Source organism: Thunnus thynnus, chromosome 19 (genome assembly GCF_963924715.1).
Source record: "Thunnus thynnus chromosome 19, fThuThy2.1, whole genome shotgun sequence".
NCBI lineage: Eukaryota > Metazoa > Chordata > Actinopteri > Scombriformes > Scombridae > Thunnus > Thunnus thynnus.
In genome coordinates this window covers 8,599,409-8,618,044 of record NC_089535.1, presented here as the reverse complement: position 1 = coordinate 8,618,044, position 18,636 = coordinate 8,599,409, and the positions used below count along the sequence as shown (strand labels likewise).

Below are 18,636 nucleotides of genomic sequence, written 5' to 3'. Positions count from 1 at the left end.
GTTCCCTTTTGTGTCTTGGGGAGTAAAGAACACGTTGTACCTTTCGGTTGTAATTTGGAACTGACAAAGTCAATGTTTGTCTGTGTTTTTTAGCAGATACTAGCTTTGGGTAAGCAACACCTTTAGAGGAAACCATCTGCAACTGGCTTCAAACCAAACGCACTGTGTCATGAGTACAGAGCACCATTGAGCAGCTCAAAACAATTATTTGCCCCTTAATTAGTCTGGAAAGGAATAGACGATATACTGTCCAGGATATGGCAAATAATGCACCGTTTGTGCTGCACAAAGGATCTCCTTAACTCTAACACGGGGTCAAAAACTTGTCCCGCATATTTTGTTTTATCTCCCATGTTGTTATCAGGCATTAGAGCTGATTTACAGAGTCCTTTCCACAAAGCCTGCATTTACAGGCTGAAGTGGCACATGCAATTGCAGGGTCACTGCTTCTCTCCACCGTCCAGCTAACTCAGATTCCTTCCTCAGCGCCATGGCAATAGGCACAAACAAGAACCCACTTTTTCTCACCCCCACTTATCTGATTAGGTTGGACATGACCTCAGGATTGCCACATAAAGGTGAGTGAGAAACAACCCACTGAAATTACAGTTTTATGTCTGACTGAAAGATGGGAGTGAGTGATGTCAGTCTCTCCTGACAGATCAATGACATATAAAGGAATTAAATTAACAAAATGGAATTTTAGCTCTGTAAAATTCACAAATAAAGTACACAGGGAGTCATGGAATTTGTCCCATTCTGTATGGATTCAATCACTTCTATGAGCTTTTTTAATTGGCCTCATTAAGAACTTTACACATGATGACAAAAAGGCAAAATTGACTAACGCATATAAATTCCTTTTGAAGAGGAGTTGTCCCAATATAAAGGGACTGTAAATGAAAAACACCTGCGGACCAGCTGTATCCGACCTTTAACCCTGTCATAAAGTTGGCTCGCTTAAACAAAAAGAACCTTTTAATGACCCTGGATGCTTATGTGCAAATCTGGCTGAGACACAAAGGCACACTGCTATTATTTTTACAAACTCAGCTTTGCTAGAAGGCTGCAGACGTTATTCGATTAGGAATTTTCTCTAAAACCGGCACAGAATGGTGTATTTTCTTTTCAAAAATGCAACAGTATTTTTTTCACGATCCCCTGTTCCACCAAGAATGGGAAGAAAACATCTGGAAGACATTTTTTCTGGCGTTTTGGAGGGCTTAGCAGACAGCACAATGGAACTTATCGAATCCAGATGTGAGGGCGCTTAGCGAAACAGCGAGGCCTTCTTCTGTTTATCCCTTTAAAAAGTACAGGATGAAACAAATATCAGCTCCTAATATATAGCATAATTCTTGAATCATGACCATATTTCCTGATTCCTTTGACATATCCTCCGGTCCTTTCAATACTGTCATCTACTATCAACAGTGGCATTGGCCCAAACCCATCCATGTTTTCATTTGCACGAGGTATTCAAAGAATGTTATTTCAGTATTTTTGATGACTTAAGTAGTCTGCACAACTAGGTCCTGGTCCTGCATGAATGTTTGTTACAGCTGTGAAATGTACAAAAACGTTTGGTTAATTAATGATAATAAACCACAGTGAAAAGAGTCAAAATAGATTTTCTAAGACTTGTGAAAAGAGTCCGTTGATTGAGGAAACATCATAGAAAGAGCAACTCAGCAGAAATACAATGGAGACCTTTTTGGAGAAGAAGCCAGATTTAGTCTACAGCAGGTATGCTGATCTTAAAACTAAAAAAATAAACTGAGGTCCCACAAGGAAGCCAGGACATTGTGTCGCGTTTAAATAGGTTATTAGCTGTAAAAGAACACATGAATATTTGGAAACTAGAAAGACATAACACCTTCATTGTCAGTGTCAGTTTCAATTCAAATCCTGGATCTCAGGCTAAAGTTGTCAGTTGTCAGATTCAGCATAAAGTCCAAGACATGGAACACTTGACCTAAAATAAGGCTGTGATGCTTTATCTTTTTTCTTTGACCTCCAAGAGTCAGAGGAGAATTAAGTGAAACATGGAGCTCCAACATATGTGTTCCTACAGCAAGAATTCCTTTCTTTAGGCAATGAAACCTATTGAGGCCTATACCTCTGAAAGTCCCAACCTTCACTTTTGAACTCCGACCCCTCTTCTCATTCTTGACCTTTATGTCTTACAGGCCTTCTGTTATTACCACTTTTCACATGAGTTTAAAGGAAGGTCTCCTCATTAATGCCAAAACAAGATGACCTCCTTGAAGAACAGTGGACTGTGACTTCACTCACTCTCTCTAATAAAGCTTGACTTGCAGCACATTCAGTGTGCTGATCCTCTCTGACCTCAGGTTGCTGTTGACTTAAGACACTTTGATGGTGTGCAAAATAAAATCGTACATATCTCAATATTTTCTCTCTTTATTATTAGCTGTGAGTGTAGTTAAAATGCTATGTCATGATATCATTTAATGCTATTCTATGATAACATTTTAGGCTAACCGGCTAACGAGCTAAGCTACATTTGACTGCAGACTTATCTTTTTGGACATTAATTCTACCAGCACAACCTTAAAGCTGCTCTAATCAACATTTTTTTATATTAACAAATGACTGTGTGTAAAGTCTCTGCAATTCGCCTCAGCTCCACTAAGTACTTCAGTATATTTCAGCTCATTGAGTTGGTTTTACGGCCCACTAACATTACTTCATTGTTTTTGTTAATTGTTACCATTCATCAACCTCATTTCAAGCAGCAACCAGCAGCTGTTTTCAGCAAAAAAAGCTCTGATAAACCTACTGTAAACTATCTGTCCAGCACCAAATAGCAAGTTAAGTTAGCAACTATGCTAGCTTCTGAGAATAATGGAGCATTTAGCCACTAAAGAGCTGGACATTTCCCTCAGGAGTTGGTGGAGACCAAAACCAGAGCTAAAAGGAGAATGATTATTGAACTTACATTCACCAGATGGACAGAAACTCCTACTGAATCCTATTGTTGTCTGCCGGATGTGTAAATATGCTGTTAAACTGAATAATGTTTTACTTAAACATTATTTACTTATCGATAATGGAACCAATTATTGGACCTCAGTCATACATATGTATCATAAAATAATTTGCCTACATTTCTTAGTTCTAAACTTGTAATTCTAACTAAATCTATACAATGATTCAATACGACTCTTATGATGTCCACAGTCACTTGTGTGTTATACTTGTGCTGCATTCAATTTCAATAGAATGTAAAAACCATCCAATTTAAGGACATCTACTTTATTTAGGCTATAATCACTTATTATTATACTAAATATAAAATTCTATATGAATAGGTGATCAGGACAAAATAGACTATGAACATTTGTTGATTCTATAATTTCCCCCTATAGGCTATAAATATTTCTTCAATGACCTGCATTTTTATGCAAGCGCAGTGTGTATAGAGTTGACTAGTTCCAGATAAACCTGTGATGGTGTGTCGTTGCAGGCCTCTGCAAGCCCTCAGATGAATGAATATCCAGGTCCTCCCTGAGGCTAAAGGGTCAGCTGGTTTGGGTCAAGATGAATCTTTTACTGCTGACAAACTGGCTAATTGTCTGTAATTATCATTTGTCTACTCAGATGAGACAATATATGGATGAAATGTAAGATTTTTTTTCACCATAACTTGGCATTAGTGTGAACATTAACAGATTAAATGAATTAACATTATACCTGATGCTTAACTGAATTTAAATGAGCAAAAAAATGGATGAAAGTCAAAATCTTTAACTTGAAGAACAAGATAATTAGTTTACATAAAACTTGCATGCAGTCAGCATGTTGCTAGCACTCAGTCATCAAGTATTTCCCATTCAGCATGTGTCAAGTGTCAAGTTTCAGGAAGTGTAACAGTACCCTTGAGGATCATATACAAGACTCTGGTTGCTCTCTGTGCTCTGGTTTTTAAGAGCTGATCAAATCCAGACTGCAGCATAAAAGTGGATTCAGTCCCATGCTGTCTACCGTCCCACCAAAACTTGAGTCCAATTCCTCTTTTGTCATCAAAAATGACCCAGATCTAGATCCAACCGTTACACTATGACCTAAGTTGTGTTCGGTTAACAACGAGACACTTATTGGCAACATCAAAATAAACAGGCTGCAGTAATTCCTTTATATGTTTAACAGTATAGCCCATATGAGCCTGTAAAACCACTTCAGTTGCATGCATCTGTTTTTCATCATCATAATTTCTACTTCTCTGCTGTGGCCTTAGCTTTTAATTGAGCATTTGGCTCTCTGTCAAGCAGCCACAACACATAATATTCTCACCATCAGCACAATTTCAGACACTTTCTCACTGTCATTTAAGGTAGGATAAGCAGATAGAAGAATCCACCTGTTCGACTCAAAGGCCTGTGTCAGAGACTCACGGCAGACAGCAGACCACCAACCATGCCAGGCGGTCTCAAGGTGCTAATAATACATGTAGGCCAGATCCCAGCCCCTCTGCCACAGCGCTGCATGACTTCTGAACACCCCATGGGACACAACAGTCCTACACAAGAGTGTCTAAAGATGATTTTAAAAAGTCACTTCTTCAATCAAGCCCGTATAAGGAATGGGGTTTTTTTATCTGATTGAAGATACAACCAAACTTTTACACTCATATTTTTGAGTCTCTGGGTTATATAACTGTTTCTGAAAGGCATGAGGAGAATTTGTAGAACTCAATTAGTGAAATATGTGGTTGTCGGAGCCTTAGCATAGGGCCCAGTGCTTTAGAAACTGTGTGTCCTGATGTGGAGTCCTTAAGGCGGCTCCACCCTGCCACTTCAGACGAGCAGCAACCCCTCCCTCTTATGAAAATTATGCTCATCCTTCTCATCAGTTTAAAAAAGAAGTAAAAGAAAAAAAACGTATAGGAAATGCCTCTAAACTTTCTCGAACTGCACTTCAGCAAAGTTACTTTTACTACATAATAATAAGTCTGGATATCTTTTTAAAGTGACGTGGAAAATAATAATTTCATGGTTGATTAAGGGAGATGCAGCATATGCTATGACTATCTATTATAAACTTTGCAACAACAAGCTTTTAAGATTATCTTTCAGTATCAAAAGCTATTGGATGTTTGTGCAGGGGCAGCCTTTTGCACAACTGCACTTCAAAGCAACTCCACCACATCCAGATAGAGAATAAGTTGCCATCATATCAGTCTTTCTGAAAATAAAAAAAAACGCTTTCTCTCAAAAACTTGCACTCTTTTAACCCCTTTGATTAGTCCCATACTTTCGGGCAGACAAAGCTGAAAACATCAAGGCACCAATAAAGATGAGTTTAGGAGGAGGGGCGGACATCACGGTGATCCACAATAACCAAAGGGGGAAAAAACTTTTGAGCGCAGCGCTGCTCCAAAAAAAAAAAAACTGTATCCAACAAAATCTCACAGCTGCATCTTACCTGAACTTGCTTGCGATGTGACAAAAAGCAGAATCACTGCTAAAGTGATTTGGGCGTCCCTTATCCTCCGTTTAACTTTCCATCTTATATGGGTATCCATGACCGCCAGTCAGAGAGGTCCACAGCAAGTGGATTCACTTTTCAACTTGGAGAAACTAATTAGACTTGCAACAACTTCTGGTCAGGACAATACTAAAAGCCAAAAGTCCCAGAGAAAGAGAAAAAAGGGGGAGGGGGGGTGTATCGTTATTTCTCAAGCAGCCATAAGGGTTTGTTAGTGTGGGTTCCTCCAGCTAGTTGACGGATGGGCACCGTCTCTCCCGCACTGCTCCTCTCCTCTCTGCTCTTCTGAACTGTCCTGCACCGCTGCTCCTCCGATCAGAAGTGTTGCCCCCTCTTTCCTGTCGTCACGTAGAGCCCCCTTCAAGTCCAACGGGGCAACGCTCAAAAAAAGTCTTTCCCCCAGGCTGTCAGTCACTCCGCGGACAGGAGGCTCAGGCAAATCAGAGGAGTCCATATATTAGAGCCAGCCCTGTTATTGGCCGGGGGAGGGAGGAAAAAGTTGAGGGGAAAGTTTCACGCCTACAATTCTTGCGCTCTGGATTCTTCTGCAAAGAGTCCGCTATTTCCAGAGGAGTGGGTCAAAGCGGGAAAAGCAAACTGCGTCTGAGATAAATCGTTAACAAAGGCAAAGGAATTATTAAAGTTGGTCTGGGAGTTATGATACGATTGTGTTTTATAATCGTAGGCACAGTCCACACCCCCCACATACTAGTGAGTATCATGTTGCTTTGATGATCTGTACTAAAAAAGTTTCACACAAGTTCCACACAAGACTGGATTATCATCTGGGTAAAGTGGACAATTGCCCCGGGACCCCCAGACCCCAAAGCCCCCAGGTCGCCTACTGTGTTGGTTTTTGTTTGTTTGTTTTGGATTAATTACAAACTGGCTTTGAGAAACTGCACAATAGCCTATTAAAGCCTGTTTAAAAGGTATATTATCTAATCCTCTAGCACAAATCAGGTTTTAACTCCTTTTTATATTAGTTGATATTGTGCTCACATGGTTGTTTTTAATAAAATGATCACAAATTCAGTGTACACAATACCTGGGGCCAGGTGTCTTCCAGCATAACTGGTGTCTTGGTCTCTGGACCTGGGTGGCATTACAGGTCAACTGGGGCCCAACAGCAAATTTTTGCTTCAGGGCAAAAAAAAGTTTTTTAACTCTGTCTGTTTGACAGTTAAAAGTACTGACACCTTTACTGTACCTGTCACATATTCAGATGTTTCCTATTAAAATGCAATTAACATGACATACAACGAGAAATAAATATAAATGCAAGAAAAATTTCACTTTTTTTATTGAACCTGAACAACAGAACAATGTGGTGATGACAATTTCCCTTTACAGCAGAAAAAACTGAGTGAGGTGCACATATAGCATTATGTTATACATAGTATAACAATAATAACAATATTTATATACAAACAGACAAATGCACACTAATCAGAGCCACTTCCATAAATTAATCAGTTTGATCTCAGAGGGTTTTAGTAAAAACGTCTCCCCTGTAAGAGATTTCTTCAGAATTCCTTGTCATACATTTATTACAATTTTGCACTTTAGAATCCCATTTAATGTAATATGTAATCTTATTACAATGAAAATGTTATAACAAAACACTAAGTTGTTGCTTTATTGACTCTGACAGATACACAATAATCTGAGTAACATCCAGTGGAAAACTGGAGTGCACCAGTAATATCAGCAATGATAGATTCAGTAGTGATGATCAGCCTCTTGCAAGTTGGTCCAACTTTTTTTTTTTATAGAGGCACTCAATTTAAAAGAGTATCAATAACAGGAAACTCAATAGAAACAGCTGACCAATCAGTTTGCATGTTTGGTTTTGTGTTCTCTCTGGCACAGAAGAAAACCAAACAATCAGCCTGCAAAACACACTCATATTTTTCTTGCCTATTTTTCATCTTGTTCAGTCGATGAGTCCAAAAAACTGTAACTGTGATTTCTGATCAGCTATGTCATGTTTGTGTAATTCTACTGTGTGTGACAAAGAGACCATTTCAGCTCAAAACATTGTACTTTTTCTAAACTTTAAAGGGAACTTTTAACAGTTTATCAACTAATCAACTGACATTTTCAAAGACACACTGGAAGTTGCAATCAAGCAAAATGTGAGATGACATTGTAATGCAATGAGAACAGTCATGATTGAGAAAAAGCAGCTCCTATGTGAAAATGAATTACTACAAATTAGTAAACAATAATTGCAACAGTTGCACATCTCAAGGTAAGCTTCAGACACTAAATTTTGTCACTGCTGTCTCAAGAGTGGCCAAAAATGGCAGCTGTCTTTTATAAGCTGTCGTATGGCTGGTCCAGTGGGGGGCAGACTTCCATTAACGGCCCAGTAAAAGTTTGTTTTAAACACAGTAAACAGACGGCACAGTGTGTGAAAGATGAGTTTGAACGTGGATGCCTGGTGGTCACAATAATCTCAAATATGTAAAACATGCAAGTGATCTTTTATGCTACAGACTGGACACTTGTTAAGAGACACTGTTGTATAGCTTTTAAAAAAAGAGTGTTGTGAATATAGTTAAAAAGTAATGGAATACAAGACAAAATTGGCTGTTCAACATTAAGAAAGAAACCAATCTGTTACATGACAAGTTTTAAAAGACCCCTATGTAAAACTCAAACTGACAGACAGGGAGGCATTGAGCAAAAAGAAAAGTGCACACCTGGAATCCCCTTTCAGATGTCTAATTATATCCACCTTTCCTTTTCAGATTTGACCTTCACATGTGAGGTCTTACCTGAGGTCACTCAAACCTTTACATGTGTAAAACCTCTTTGGGTTTAAAGGCGGTAATCCAAACTATAAAGCATCTCATACTGATTCAAATGTATAGCCTCTTCTTAAAAAGACAGGATATTTACAACAAGAGTAAACCAGCCTTTCAAAAAACTGACCACTAAAGCCATATAATGGTTAAGTACTTAGACGTATGGGTCAAATTATGGCCTGAGCCCTGTATTTAGGGTGGCTTTATACCTACACCACACTAATCTCAGAACTCTCAACTACTCTTTCTCAAGGCCTTTACATGCTCCCTTGAATTGTCACCTAACCAAAAACATGATGACTTATCTGAAGTTGGACAACTGACAAATAGGTGTCATTAAAAGACTTTCAGACAGAGTAATCTTTCACCAAATTAGTCCCGGTGAGACAAAAGAAAGGATATACAATGTGAAACAGAGATGGAAATTGTGATTTAGTGCTCAAGTGTTTCTGTTCAGAGCCGTTTCTGCAGCCCCCTTCTCTCTGTCCTATTTTCCACATCCACTTTCAATGGGTGTCAGGCTGGATATGAAAGCCAGAGAAAACCTAATTCAATCCATCTTTTTTTTTATTGTCCTCCACTGTTAAAGAAACACCTAAATGATGAGGCCATTACTGATGCCAGCTCAGAAATTCCAAACTCTTGCTTGACAGTTGACTCAGTATACACGCCAGGAGCCAGTTGCTCCAGCTGTTTGTAAGTTCAAACTTAGCCTAGTTATAACGTAAGTGGAAACTTACATATTAAAATGGGTTGAACCACAGTCTGACACAGAGATTAATACTTACTAAATATATACACCCAGTAGCTGCCAGGTGTGACTAACGGCTAACTTAACCAACTGACCAAGCTAACTGTACATTGTTATATGACCCCTTCAAAGTGAAGAGTAAAAGAGGTAGGGGTAAGGTTGACATGACCTAACACTTGATTAAAATGCTGTATAGTTACACAAACTAGGTCTTACTTAGAGATAAGTTGTTACTAAATATATACACTCAGTAACTGCAGGATGGGACTGTTGCATAGCTAACTGAACCAACTGACAAACTTTAATTTGCTAATATACTCTTTAAAGTGAAGAGTAATGGTTACATTTGACCTGACACTTGATTAAAATGCGGCATAATTATACAAACTAAGTCTTATAGGTAGAGATTAGTGCTACTATATATTTATACAAATTAGCTGCCAGGTGGGACTGTTGCATTGCTAAGTGAACCAACTGACAAAGCTAATATTAGCTTCCTAATACAGCATATGACCTGTTTGAAGTGAAGAGTAATGGTTACATTCAATGTGATCTCATGGGATGGTGTGAAAATAGTCACTTTTAAGCACATTTCACATGTCATGTCTGCGCATTTGTGACATTTAACAACGCATTTTTAGCTTTTCGAGTGTCATATAACGCCATTGGTTAGGTTTGGGCACAAAAATCGCTTGGTCAGGGTTGGGAAAAGATCATGGTTTGGGTGAAAAATGATAATTAAAATGTGATAAAAATGCCTGACGTGACGGTAAAAATGTCTAGTTAGTGGTCTCGAACAATGCAACTTTTGCAACTTTTTGCGTAACTATCTAGCCAACTACCAACCCACCACCTGTTAATAAGCCAAAATCACCTTATAAAGGTAAAGAAAGTCACATTATATTGACGTCATCTGAAATGCGCCACTTCCCCTGTCACTCAAATGTAAATATAGGTCATTTTTGGCAACTGAATTTAAGACCTAAATAGGGTGACCAGATGAGAATGGGTGAAATTCGGGACAAGGGAGTTGGGGGTGGGCGTGGCCTCCAGCACATTACATTCAGTGTCAATGAACAGTAAAACGTGAAAGTCAAATTCAAAGTTAAAATTAATTATTTTTGTACATGTTGTCAACTGTCTGTCATTAGGAAAAAGGAACACAATGACTGTGTTGTTTGTAACATTGTGTAAATCATTATCTGCTACATAAAATTCATTTTATTTCATTCATTTCATCAATGCGGTGCCAATCATTTCTGTCTACGTGACATGCATGTCAGATCTCTCCTTCTCCGTGCTGCACATTCCCTGTCGTTGCAACTGCGACTTCTGCTATCTTCATCCTGGGACACCAGGCTCCATTTCAGGTTTAGTCTAATTTTGGACAAACGGGACGGGGCAGGATTCGGGATTCGGGACAACTGCTCGTAATTGGGACATCTGATCACCCTAGACCTAAATGATGTGAAATTACACGTGAAAAGCAAAAAATGCGTAGTCATAACACGTGAAATGACTTAAGAAATTAGCATGTTATTCATACGTCATTTGGTGATACCAGGCTGTTACATTTGACCCAACACTTGATTAAAATATGATATAATTAAACAAACTAGGTCTTATAGGTAGATAGAGTAGAAGAGATAATGGGATATGGTTAAATATATCTGACCTGATACTTGATTAAAATGCATAATTAACACAAACTAGATCTTACATGGAGATTAGTTGTTGCTTAATATATACATCCAGTTGTCAGATGGGACTGTTGCATAGCTAACTGTACCAACTGACAAAGCTAACATTAGCTTGCTAATACAGTATATGATCTGTTTAAAGTGAAGAGTAAAAGAGCTAATGGGATATGGCTTACATATCTGACCTGACATTTGATTAAAACACTGTACAGGTAACACAAACTAGGTGTTACATAGAGAATAGTTACAAAATATTTACAACCAGTAACTGCCAGGTGGGACTAACTGCTGACTGAACCAGCTGACAAAGCTAATGTTACATTGCGACATCCCTTTAAAGTGATATGAATAAAACACAATCATACCCAGCTACATTTACAAAGGACTGGCAGTTAAGTTTGATATATCGTTTGGCCTCCTTGTCATTTTACTTATGTTACAGCAGTGAACAGTGGACACTTTCCTACTAACCGTTACTAAAGTCTTCTCTCGTGAAGACATTCCTTAATAGTGCAGCTTTCACTCGTTTGAAACAAGCTAGTAGTTACTAAGACAGACAGGCTTTACACACAAACTGGTGAAAAAACTGGTGCAACCCAATCCAGATCACGGCCACCATGGGAGGGCAGACACGATGCGACAATTTCTTCGAATGCTTTAAACTTCTGATGTCATATCTGTTTTCTGTTAGAAGTGTTGAAAAACTTTTGCAAAATGTTGCAACACTTTGAATGGATGTCTTTGTGTTTTCACAAACGCACAAGGTTCTAATCTGGCAGTAACATCATAAAATGCATGGAGGATTTTCGAACATCTTTACAGGCGAAACTGTGAAGAAGAGAATCCACAGACAGGAGCTTGCATCTGCACGTCTTCTTCCTCCACAGGTCCCTTGTAAACCAAACCATTTCATTTGTCGAGAACTCATAAACTTTGTACAAGCTGAATTACACATATTTAAACCTGCCTTTTAGATCTTTCCACCCAAACACCCAATCATTTTTCACAGACCCTATGTCAAAACATCACTCTCCGGTCTAGCAATGGAGAGGAATTACAGAATAGAGCTGATTCTGAGGTTTCACTTTAATGATAGTTTTATAATTAGACAGAAGGGGAAATTCAAACACTGCACACCAAAAGACCAGATAAATCATGGATCCTGGCACTGGGCAGGTCCTGGCAGCTCCAAAAACAGATTAGATTTTTAAGCAATGTAGAATGTTGCAGTGCAGAGAATCAAGAATCTGGGAGTAACAAAACGAGTATGCATTCGAAATACTTTCTCTTCAAGAAAGGAAAAAAAAAAAGATAAAGAGAGTGTGAGTCAGACACCAGTTTTTTATTTTCAAATCACAATCCAAGGAGAATTAATTTAGACAGCCATCTGAAAGACAAATGTGCAATGTCTCCAGGTCAAATGGCAGATGGTTTTTCAGTTTGCAGTGTTGCATGCTTTATTAGATTACCGAGACTTTGCAGAACAAGCTGTTGAAAAACTAGAACAATTAGAAAAGTATGAGTGATTATAATCTTGAAGTAATCAATAGAATCTTTTGTCAAAAACTGAACCCACTGCCTTCTTTGCTAGATGCACACTGGTGTTGTTATGGATTGTTAAATCCTATTTGGCACGATACACCATGGCAGGACACTATATTTTCCATTTCACAATGTGTGACTTCATCCCATGCCAGATTTTATCTTTTTTTTTTTTAGCATTAAGGGACTTCACTGTTAAGTCTAGAGAGAAAGAAGAATCCTAAGAGTACATATGGGATGACGACAAAACAGTGTCTGTCATCAGAGAAGAAAAACACACTGGTGTTTAATGAGTCAGTCTCACCTGTCTGCTCATGCTCCCAGCTGCAGCTCATCTCTTCTTTGACATGTTGTATTGGAAAAGATTTGCAAGCACAGATTTCCTCTTGTGCAGAGAAGCAGGCCAAAGATATGGATGCCAAGCATAAATCAATCAATGAGCATTAACTAAATTAAACACAAGACAGTCATGCATGTATGGCCTTGTGTGTCCTGCATAGATATGCAAAAAAAAAAAAAAAGTGAAACTGGCAGGATCAGAGAGCATTATATACTAACATGATTTTGTTAGAGAGCAACAAGGAGTTAAGTTTATAGCCCATGTGGCAAACTCTTGTGTTCTCCACGATCCTTGAGTTAAGTAAAGCTGCAGCCTTCTTCATGTAAACTGTACTGAGCCTGATCCAGCTTGTGCTGTTCAAGAAACGCAGAACATCTGCTTAAACTCTTCGAAAGTGTTAACCGATGCTATCATCAGTTATGTAAAATTAAAATTTTGGCTCATTTTAATGGCATACTTAAAGGCTAACTTTGTGATGTTCTATTATGGACTAAAAGGTATAATTCAACAAACAAGTGTAGCCTGTGCAGCCAAAACCTGATACAGCTTATTCCTCTGTGCCATCCAACTCCACTGTTGTCCAACAACTATTAAAAACGCATTGATGAGCCACATTTTACTGTTAACTTCGACGTGTTCTTTCATTGCAATGAAAATGGGCGCTGTAGTTTATTTTGAGTCAATCACATACATTGCTCTATTGCCCTAAATAGTCACTAGCACGCCAAAAAATGAAAATAACCCCTAACAAAAACACAATTAACTCCTATTAGAGAAATGTTTGATAAACATTGCAAATTGTCGCTGAGAGAGTGAAAAAGGCAAAGGCGCAGCTCCAAGACTGCTGAGGTGTTTAAGCCCCAACGGTTTTTTTTTCGCCCTACCGATAAGAAATGATTGAGACTTTTTAAAAACAGGAAACTAAATGTATATTTGCACAGCACTTTTAAATATTTACATCTTTTGTAGGAACAAATGGGCTTGGGGCTGAGAGTAGAGGGGTTGGAAATTAATGATTTTCCTTTCAAGGAGAGTCTTGCACTTCTTGTTTAATTCAATTGTTACTTTATACAGTATATATTCTATGAATCTATATATGACCTAGGCGGTTTTGTGAGATGTAAGCTGCGCAAATCTCCACTGGATGTATCAGTCTTCCCTTCACTGAAAACATTACCTCTATTGTCTGAACTGGAAAACAGCTTCTGCACTATATTCTATTAGGGGCTGCATTTGTAGAATGGTTTCGGAGGGCTATTGTTTGTATTAATGACTTAAATAGGAATTGAAATTAACACTATTGAATATACTTTGCTCATGGATGGCTTCACATCATACCAATGAAAAAATGGTGCCTTTCACCACTGTATGAGAGGTACTGATCTTGTAGATTGTATATATGTTATATATCATAAAATGAATAAAATGTAATGTACATGACATAATATTATTTTCTATAATAAATATGCTTCATAAGTTTCTAAATCTACAAATCAAGTGTTTCAAATCAAGATCATGTGTCATCTATACACAAATTAATTAATCTTTGTGTCATACCATGGAAATGAACGATCCGACATGGGATAACCCATAATAATACCACATGTACTGCAAATAAAGATACAAAACAGGTGTAAATTGCAACTTGCAAAGCCACAAAGTCACTGTAAAATCTTACAGATGCCAAATCAAATCTTTTTGCTAGTTCATGTTACAGTTTTCCTCATGTTTATGTCAAACACATACCCTGAAAATTTTAGGTGAATTGCTACTTGGTTGGGCTGCACCAGGTTTTGTCTAATGTTTATATAGCAATACTAAAAAGAACACTAATACTGTTAAACTACACCGATAAAGCCTCAAGCGCTGGCACATAGAGAGCATAAAGAATGATGAACAAGAAAGGAGTTGCCAAAACAATCAAGGAGAAGATGAGAAAAAAGCAAGCCTCTACATGTTTTCTTTTTAAGGGTGAGGGGAACACTTCGACAAATTACAGTGCGAGTCATTACACTTACTTTGATGAAGATGTTAATTAGTTAAGGGTTGCCTACAATCATGACTGTACTGCTGTGACGTGCATACTTTCTTGGCTGATTTACTGTTATAATGATATAAAGACAGCAATGTATCACATGTAAATGGTAAAGGTTTCCCCAAATTACAAAACATCACTGTAAACCTGTCACTGTGTATTAGATATACAGATATCATAGATGAAAATCAAATCACAGAGACCAAACACTCCCTCAAATTAAATCTGTCGACCCGAGCAGCATGAATAAAAGTGCCAAGCTTGTCGCCTGTCGTCTAAGGCATTTACTAACCATGTCTCCTTCCCCACCCCTGTGAGCCCAGCTCCGCCTTGTCGGCTGTTTGTAGTGGTGACTGTAATTAAGGAAGGCAGTTCATACCCAAGACAAATTCGTTATGTTCTTCTCTCAGTGGTGAAGGCGGCTCGTCACATAATTACAAAGGTCTGAGGAGTGACAGTTCGCAAACAAGTTAGTCGTCTATGTCCATGTAATGAGAAATTTCTTGAGGATTGAACTAAAGTTGACTTTATTACAGGTGAATGAAAGAAAGAACAGTGACGTGCTGTTTTTTAAGAATTAATTTTTGTTTATATTGCCAAACATGGCACCATCTACAGTATATGTGAGGATATTTTGCAGCCTTTAAAGGCATTGAAGAATTCAAAAACACATATTTGTCTGGAATAGCCTTTAATTTGTCTGCAGTCAGACATCAGGAATTCTTCAAGCTGAAATTTTAATCTTGTGCCTACTTTTTAAAAATAAGCGCATTTCTGTTAGAAGACGCCAAAGTCAACCCTGAAGAATCTGAAAAACGTAGACCAGTTTGTATTCCACCCATTTCTTCAGACCATTTTCCATCTTATTCCACTCAAAATGTTGAGGCCTGGCCACTCTCCTACAGTCTTTCTAATATCTGTGACAGCCTGTAACCTTGAATCAGAGCTCAGGTCTGAACTGAAACAGCTCAAATCAAAGTAACAATGGACTTGATATCAGTATGAATGAGGGCTGTAATAGTTGGTCAGAAACGTATCATCAATAATGGCTCTAAAATGATGGACTGCATTTATATGGCGCCTTTCTAGTCTTCTGACCATTCAAAGCGCTTTACACTACATGTCACATTCACTCATTTCACACTGATAGCAGAGGCTGCCATGCAAGGTACCAACCTGTTCATTAGGAGTTCTAATCATTCACACACACACACTCACACACCAATGGCACAGCTTTCAGGAGCAATTTGGGGTTCAGTATCTGGCCCGACGACACCTCGACATGTGGACTGGAGGAGCCACCAATCTTCCGATTACTGGACAACCTGCTGAGATGTTTTCTGGGTTTTTTTTTGGCCTATTATTTTCTATTGGCCTGTGTCCACATGACGGTCAAGTTTCTGTCCACGAAAGCAAAATAAAAGAAAAATGCTATATTTTAAGATAGTTTCAACATCAAAATGCGTTTTGATAACATTTCTAGCAAGAAAAGTGCATTTTATTTTCATAATCTTCATTCAGTTAATGTATATGATGTTTAGTTTGTCAGTTATTACAAAGATTTTTTCAGGCGTTTTATTGTTGCTATGGTGGTTGCTATGGACGCTGCTATTGCTGAAACCACATAGTTGCATGTTGTTTGAATAATTGTCTTTGTGTGATCTGAGCTGTTATGTTTTTTTTCATTTTTATGATGGTCTTTCAATAAAAAACATAGATTTTAGAGCGCCTCAGGGATTAACTGAATTTGAAATCCAGAATTTGAAGCTTTGTGATTGGCTGACCAGGGGACCCACCGCCTGGAAGTATTTTCCTCACTCTCACTGTGTTAAGGTTTTTTTTTTAATGATATGTTTGACATTTCTCAACACAAAAACATAAAAGTGTCCTTGATAACTCAACAGTACAATAGGAAAGAAAGAATAGGAAAATCTGTTTTTAAGCCACAGTAAAATGTGAAAAAAATTTAATTTAATTGTCCACAACGTTATACAGCATATACTGAGTATTTCCTTCTTTTTGCAGACTGTTGCAGAACTATTTTGTTTGTGAAAGAAGGCCAACCTATTACAATGTGCTGGATCCATTGCTGTGCTGTTTGTGGGTATGTTTGGACCCACCCCCTGTCAATCACAATCAAGTCACAGCAACATGTTTTCTCTTTAAAATGAAATAGAAAAAAAAGCACAGTTTCACAGATTTAGGGCTTAAAATGGGAAGCTCCGTCTTTATGTTAGACAACACAAACTTTGTTTCAAAATATTTACTTTGTAAAACAAATAAAGGAATGGGGAGAATTAGCATGCATCAGTGCAGGAAAAGAGTTCTTTTTTGTTTTCATGATCGACATTTGCGATGGCTGCTTATGCATTGAATGTGTATGAAAGCACCTACACAAACAAAAATAAACACACACACTACACCCCCTTCTTTTGGTGTTTGTTTTGATGATGATGATGATGATATGAGACAGAGAGAGAGAGAGAGAGAGTTTCCATTGGCCTTTGGTTGGAACTGAGCTCATATAAATATTATCATCAGTGCCTAATACTTGTGCACATGCGAAAGCATTCAGCAGCTGCTCGCAAGAGAGTAATACATCAGATTAGACTATAAAAGCATGAATACGCACAAACTCACACACTCAGACCCACTTTCACACACGTTAATGAACACAAACACACACACATTTCCATTCCACACATATACACTACACATTTGACACATTGTCATGAACTCACCAGCTGCCAGTTATCAATTGAGTGCAAATCCCCCATTGGCAGGGGTCCCGTGGCCAGCCTGTTTGTGCTCTGGAGGAATACCTCTCTCTTGAGTCTTCAGTGTAATCCCCTTGGACATAAATTTCAGTAAATAAAACTTGTTATGGACCTTTTCAGAGGATCAGTAGGATAAAATGTTACCTTTTTATTAGGTTCTTGATTCGTTGTGTGTCTTACCAATACGGCATGCCAGAGACACACACTGAAGACATATCAACATTCAGTGGGTTTTACATGTCTTTTTTTTACCTGCAAATCAAGTAGACTTTCCATTTCCAATGATAATTTTCCAAAGCATGATACAGGGCAGGAATAATACCACGGCCAAACTCATTAACTAATTAACATGGCCAGTTTGGCATGCCCTGTTTTGAACTGGCCGATGTGCCCTTAAAAGAAAGTTGCAGATTTCTTCATTTAAAACTACATGCGACACAACAAATAAACGGACTCAATGTTTCCCAGTGTCTCCATCATCACGCTGGACTTCAACAGTAGCCTGAGATTTCTCACACTCCTGCAAATATATGTGTAACGTTAATGTAAACATTAGCTAACCTGCTAGCTGACATTAGCTAACAATTAGCGTTATGTGATAAGCACAAGCAGTAGTATTAGTAGTATTAATACACATTGTGTTTTAAATTTTACTAATCACACACTCTCCTACCAGGCTCATGGAAGCGGTCAAAATTATTTTCTCCAGCTGTTAGAATTTATAAGACTGCCTGTTTGTGTTTTTAAGGTCTTTATCATCTGTGACAGTGATATTTGGCAGCTTGACATATTCCATTTCTGCAGCAGAGACATCGGAAGAAGCTTTGGACTCATTTTTACCCATCATGAATTTATTTTCTCTGTTGCAGAAAAACATGTTAAATGAGCCTTCAGAAACTCCTGCAGGTTAGACTGGATTAATGAAACACTTTATATGCTGATTGACCCTAACACACTCACTATAATCAGACTTTTAAACACTAGCTAGCCTAGCAACATTAATGCTATAAAAAAAAAGTTGCTAATGCTAATAGTTGCATGGGTGTTGAAACTTGTTCAGATTAATTTGTATCACCCTCATCCAATTCATAGGCTTTATTTCATTATTTAAATACAGCAATAACAATTAATATAATGAATTGTTTTAAAAAATCAATCAGTCAGCAT

The 18,636-nt window shown here is 38.1% G+C and overlaps 1 protein-coding gene across 2 annotated transcripts in view; it reads right to left on the bottom strand.

The window, feature by feature from the left end:
- The window catches only part of col5a1 (procollagen, type V, alpha 1), a 75,130-nt gene extending 69,210 nt beyond the window's left edge, over window positions 1-5,920 (bottom strand). For both annotated transcript variants that reach the window (XM_067574877.1, XM_067574878.1), the window contains exon 1: window positions 5,449-5,920. In XM_067574877.1, the coding sequence (XP_067430978.1) occupies window positions 5,449-5,548 (100 nt within the window). In that variant the 5' untranslated portion in view covers window positions 5,549-5,920. The remainder of the gene's footprint in view (window positions 1-5,448) is intronic.
- Window positions 5,921-18,636: the final 12,716 nt, after the last annotated feature.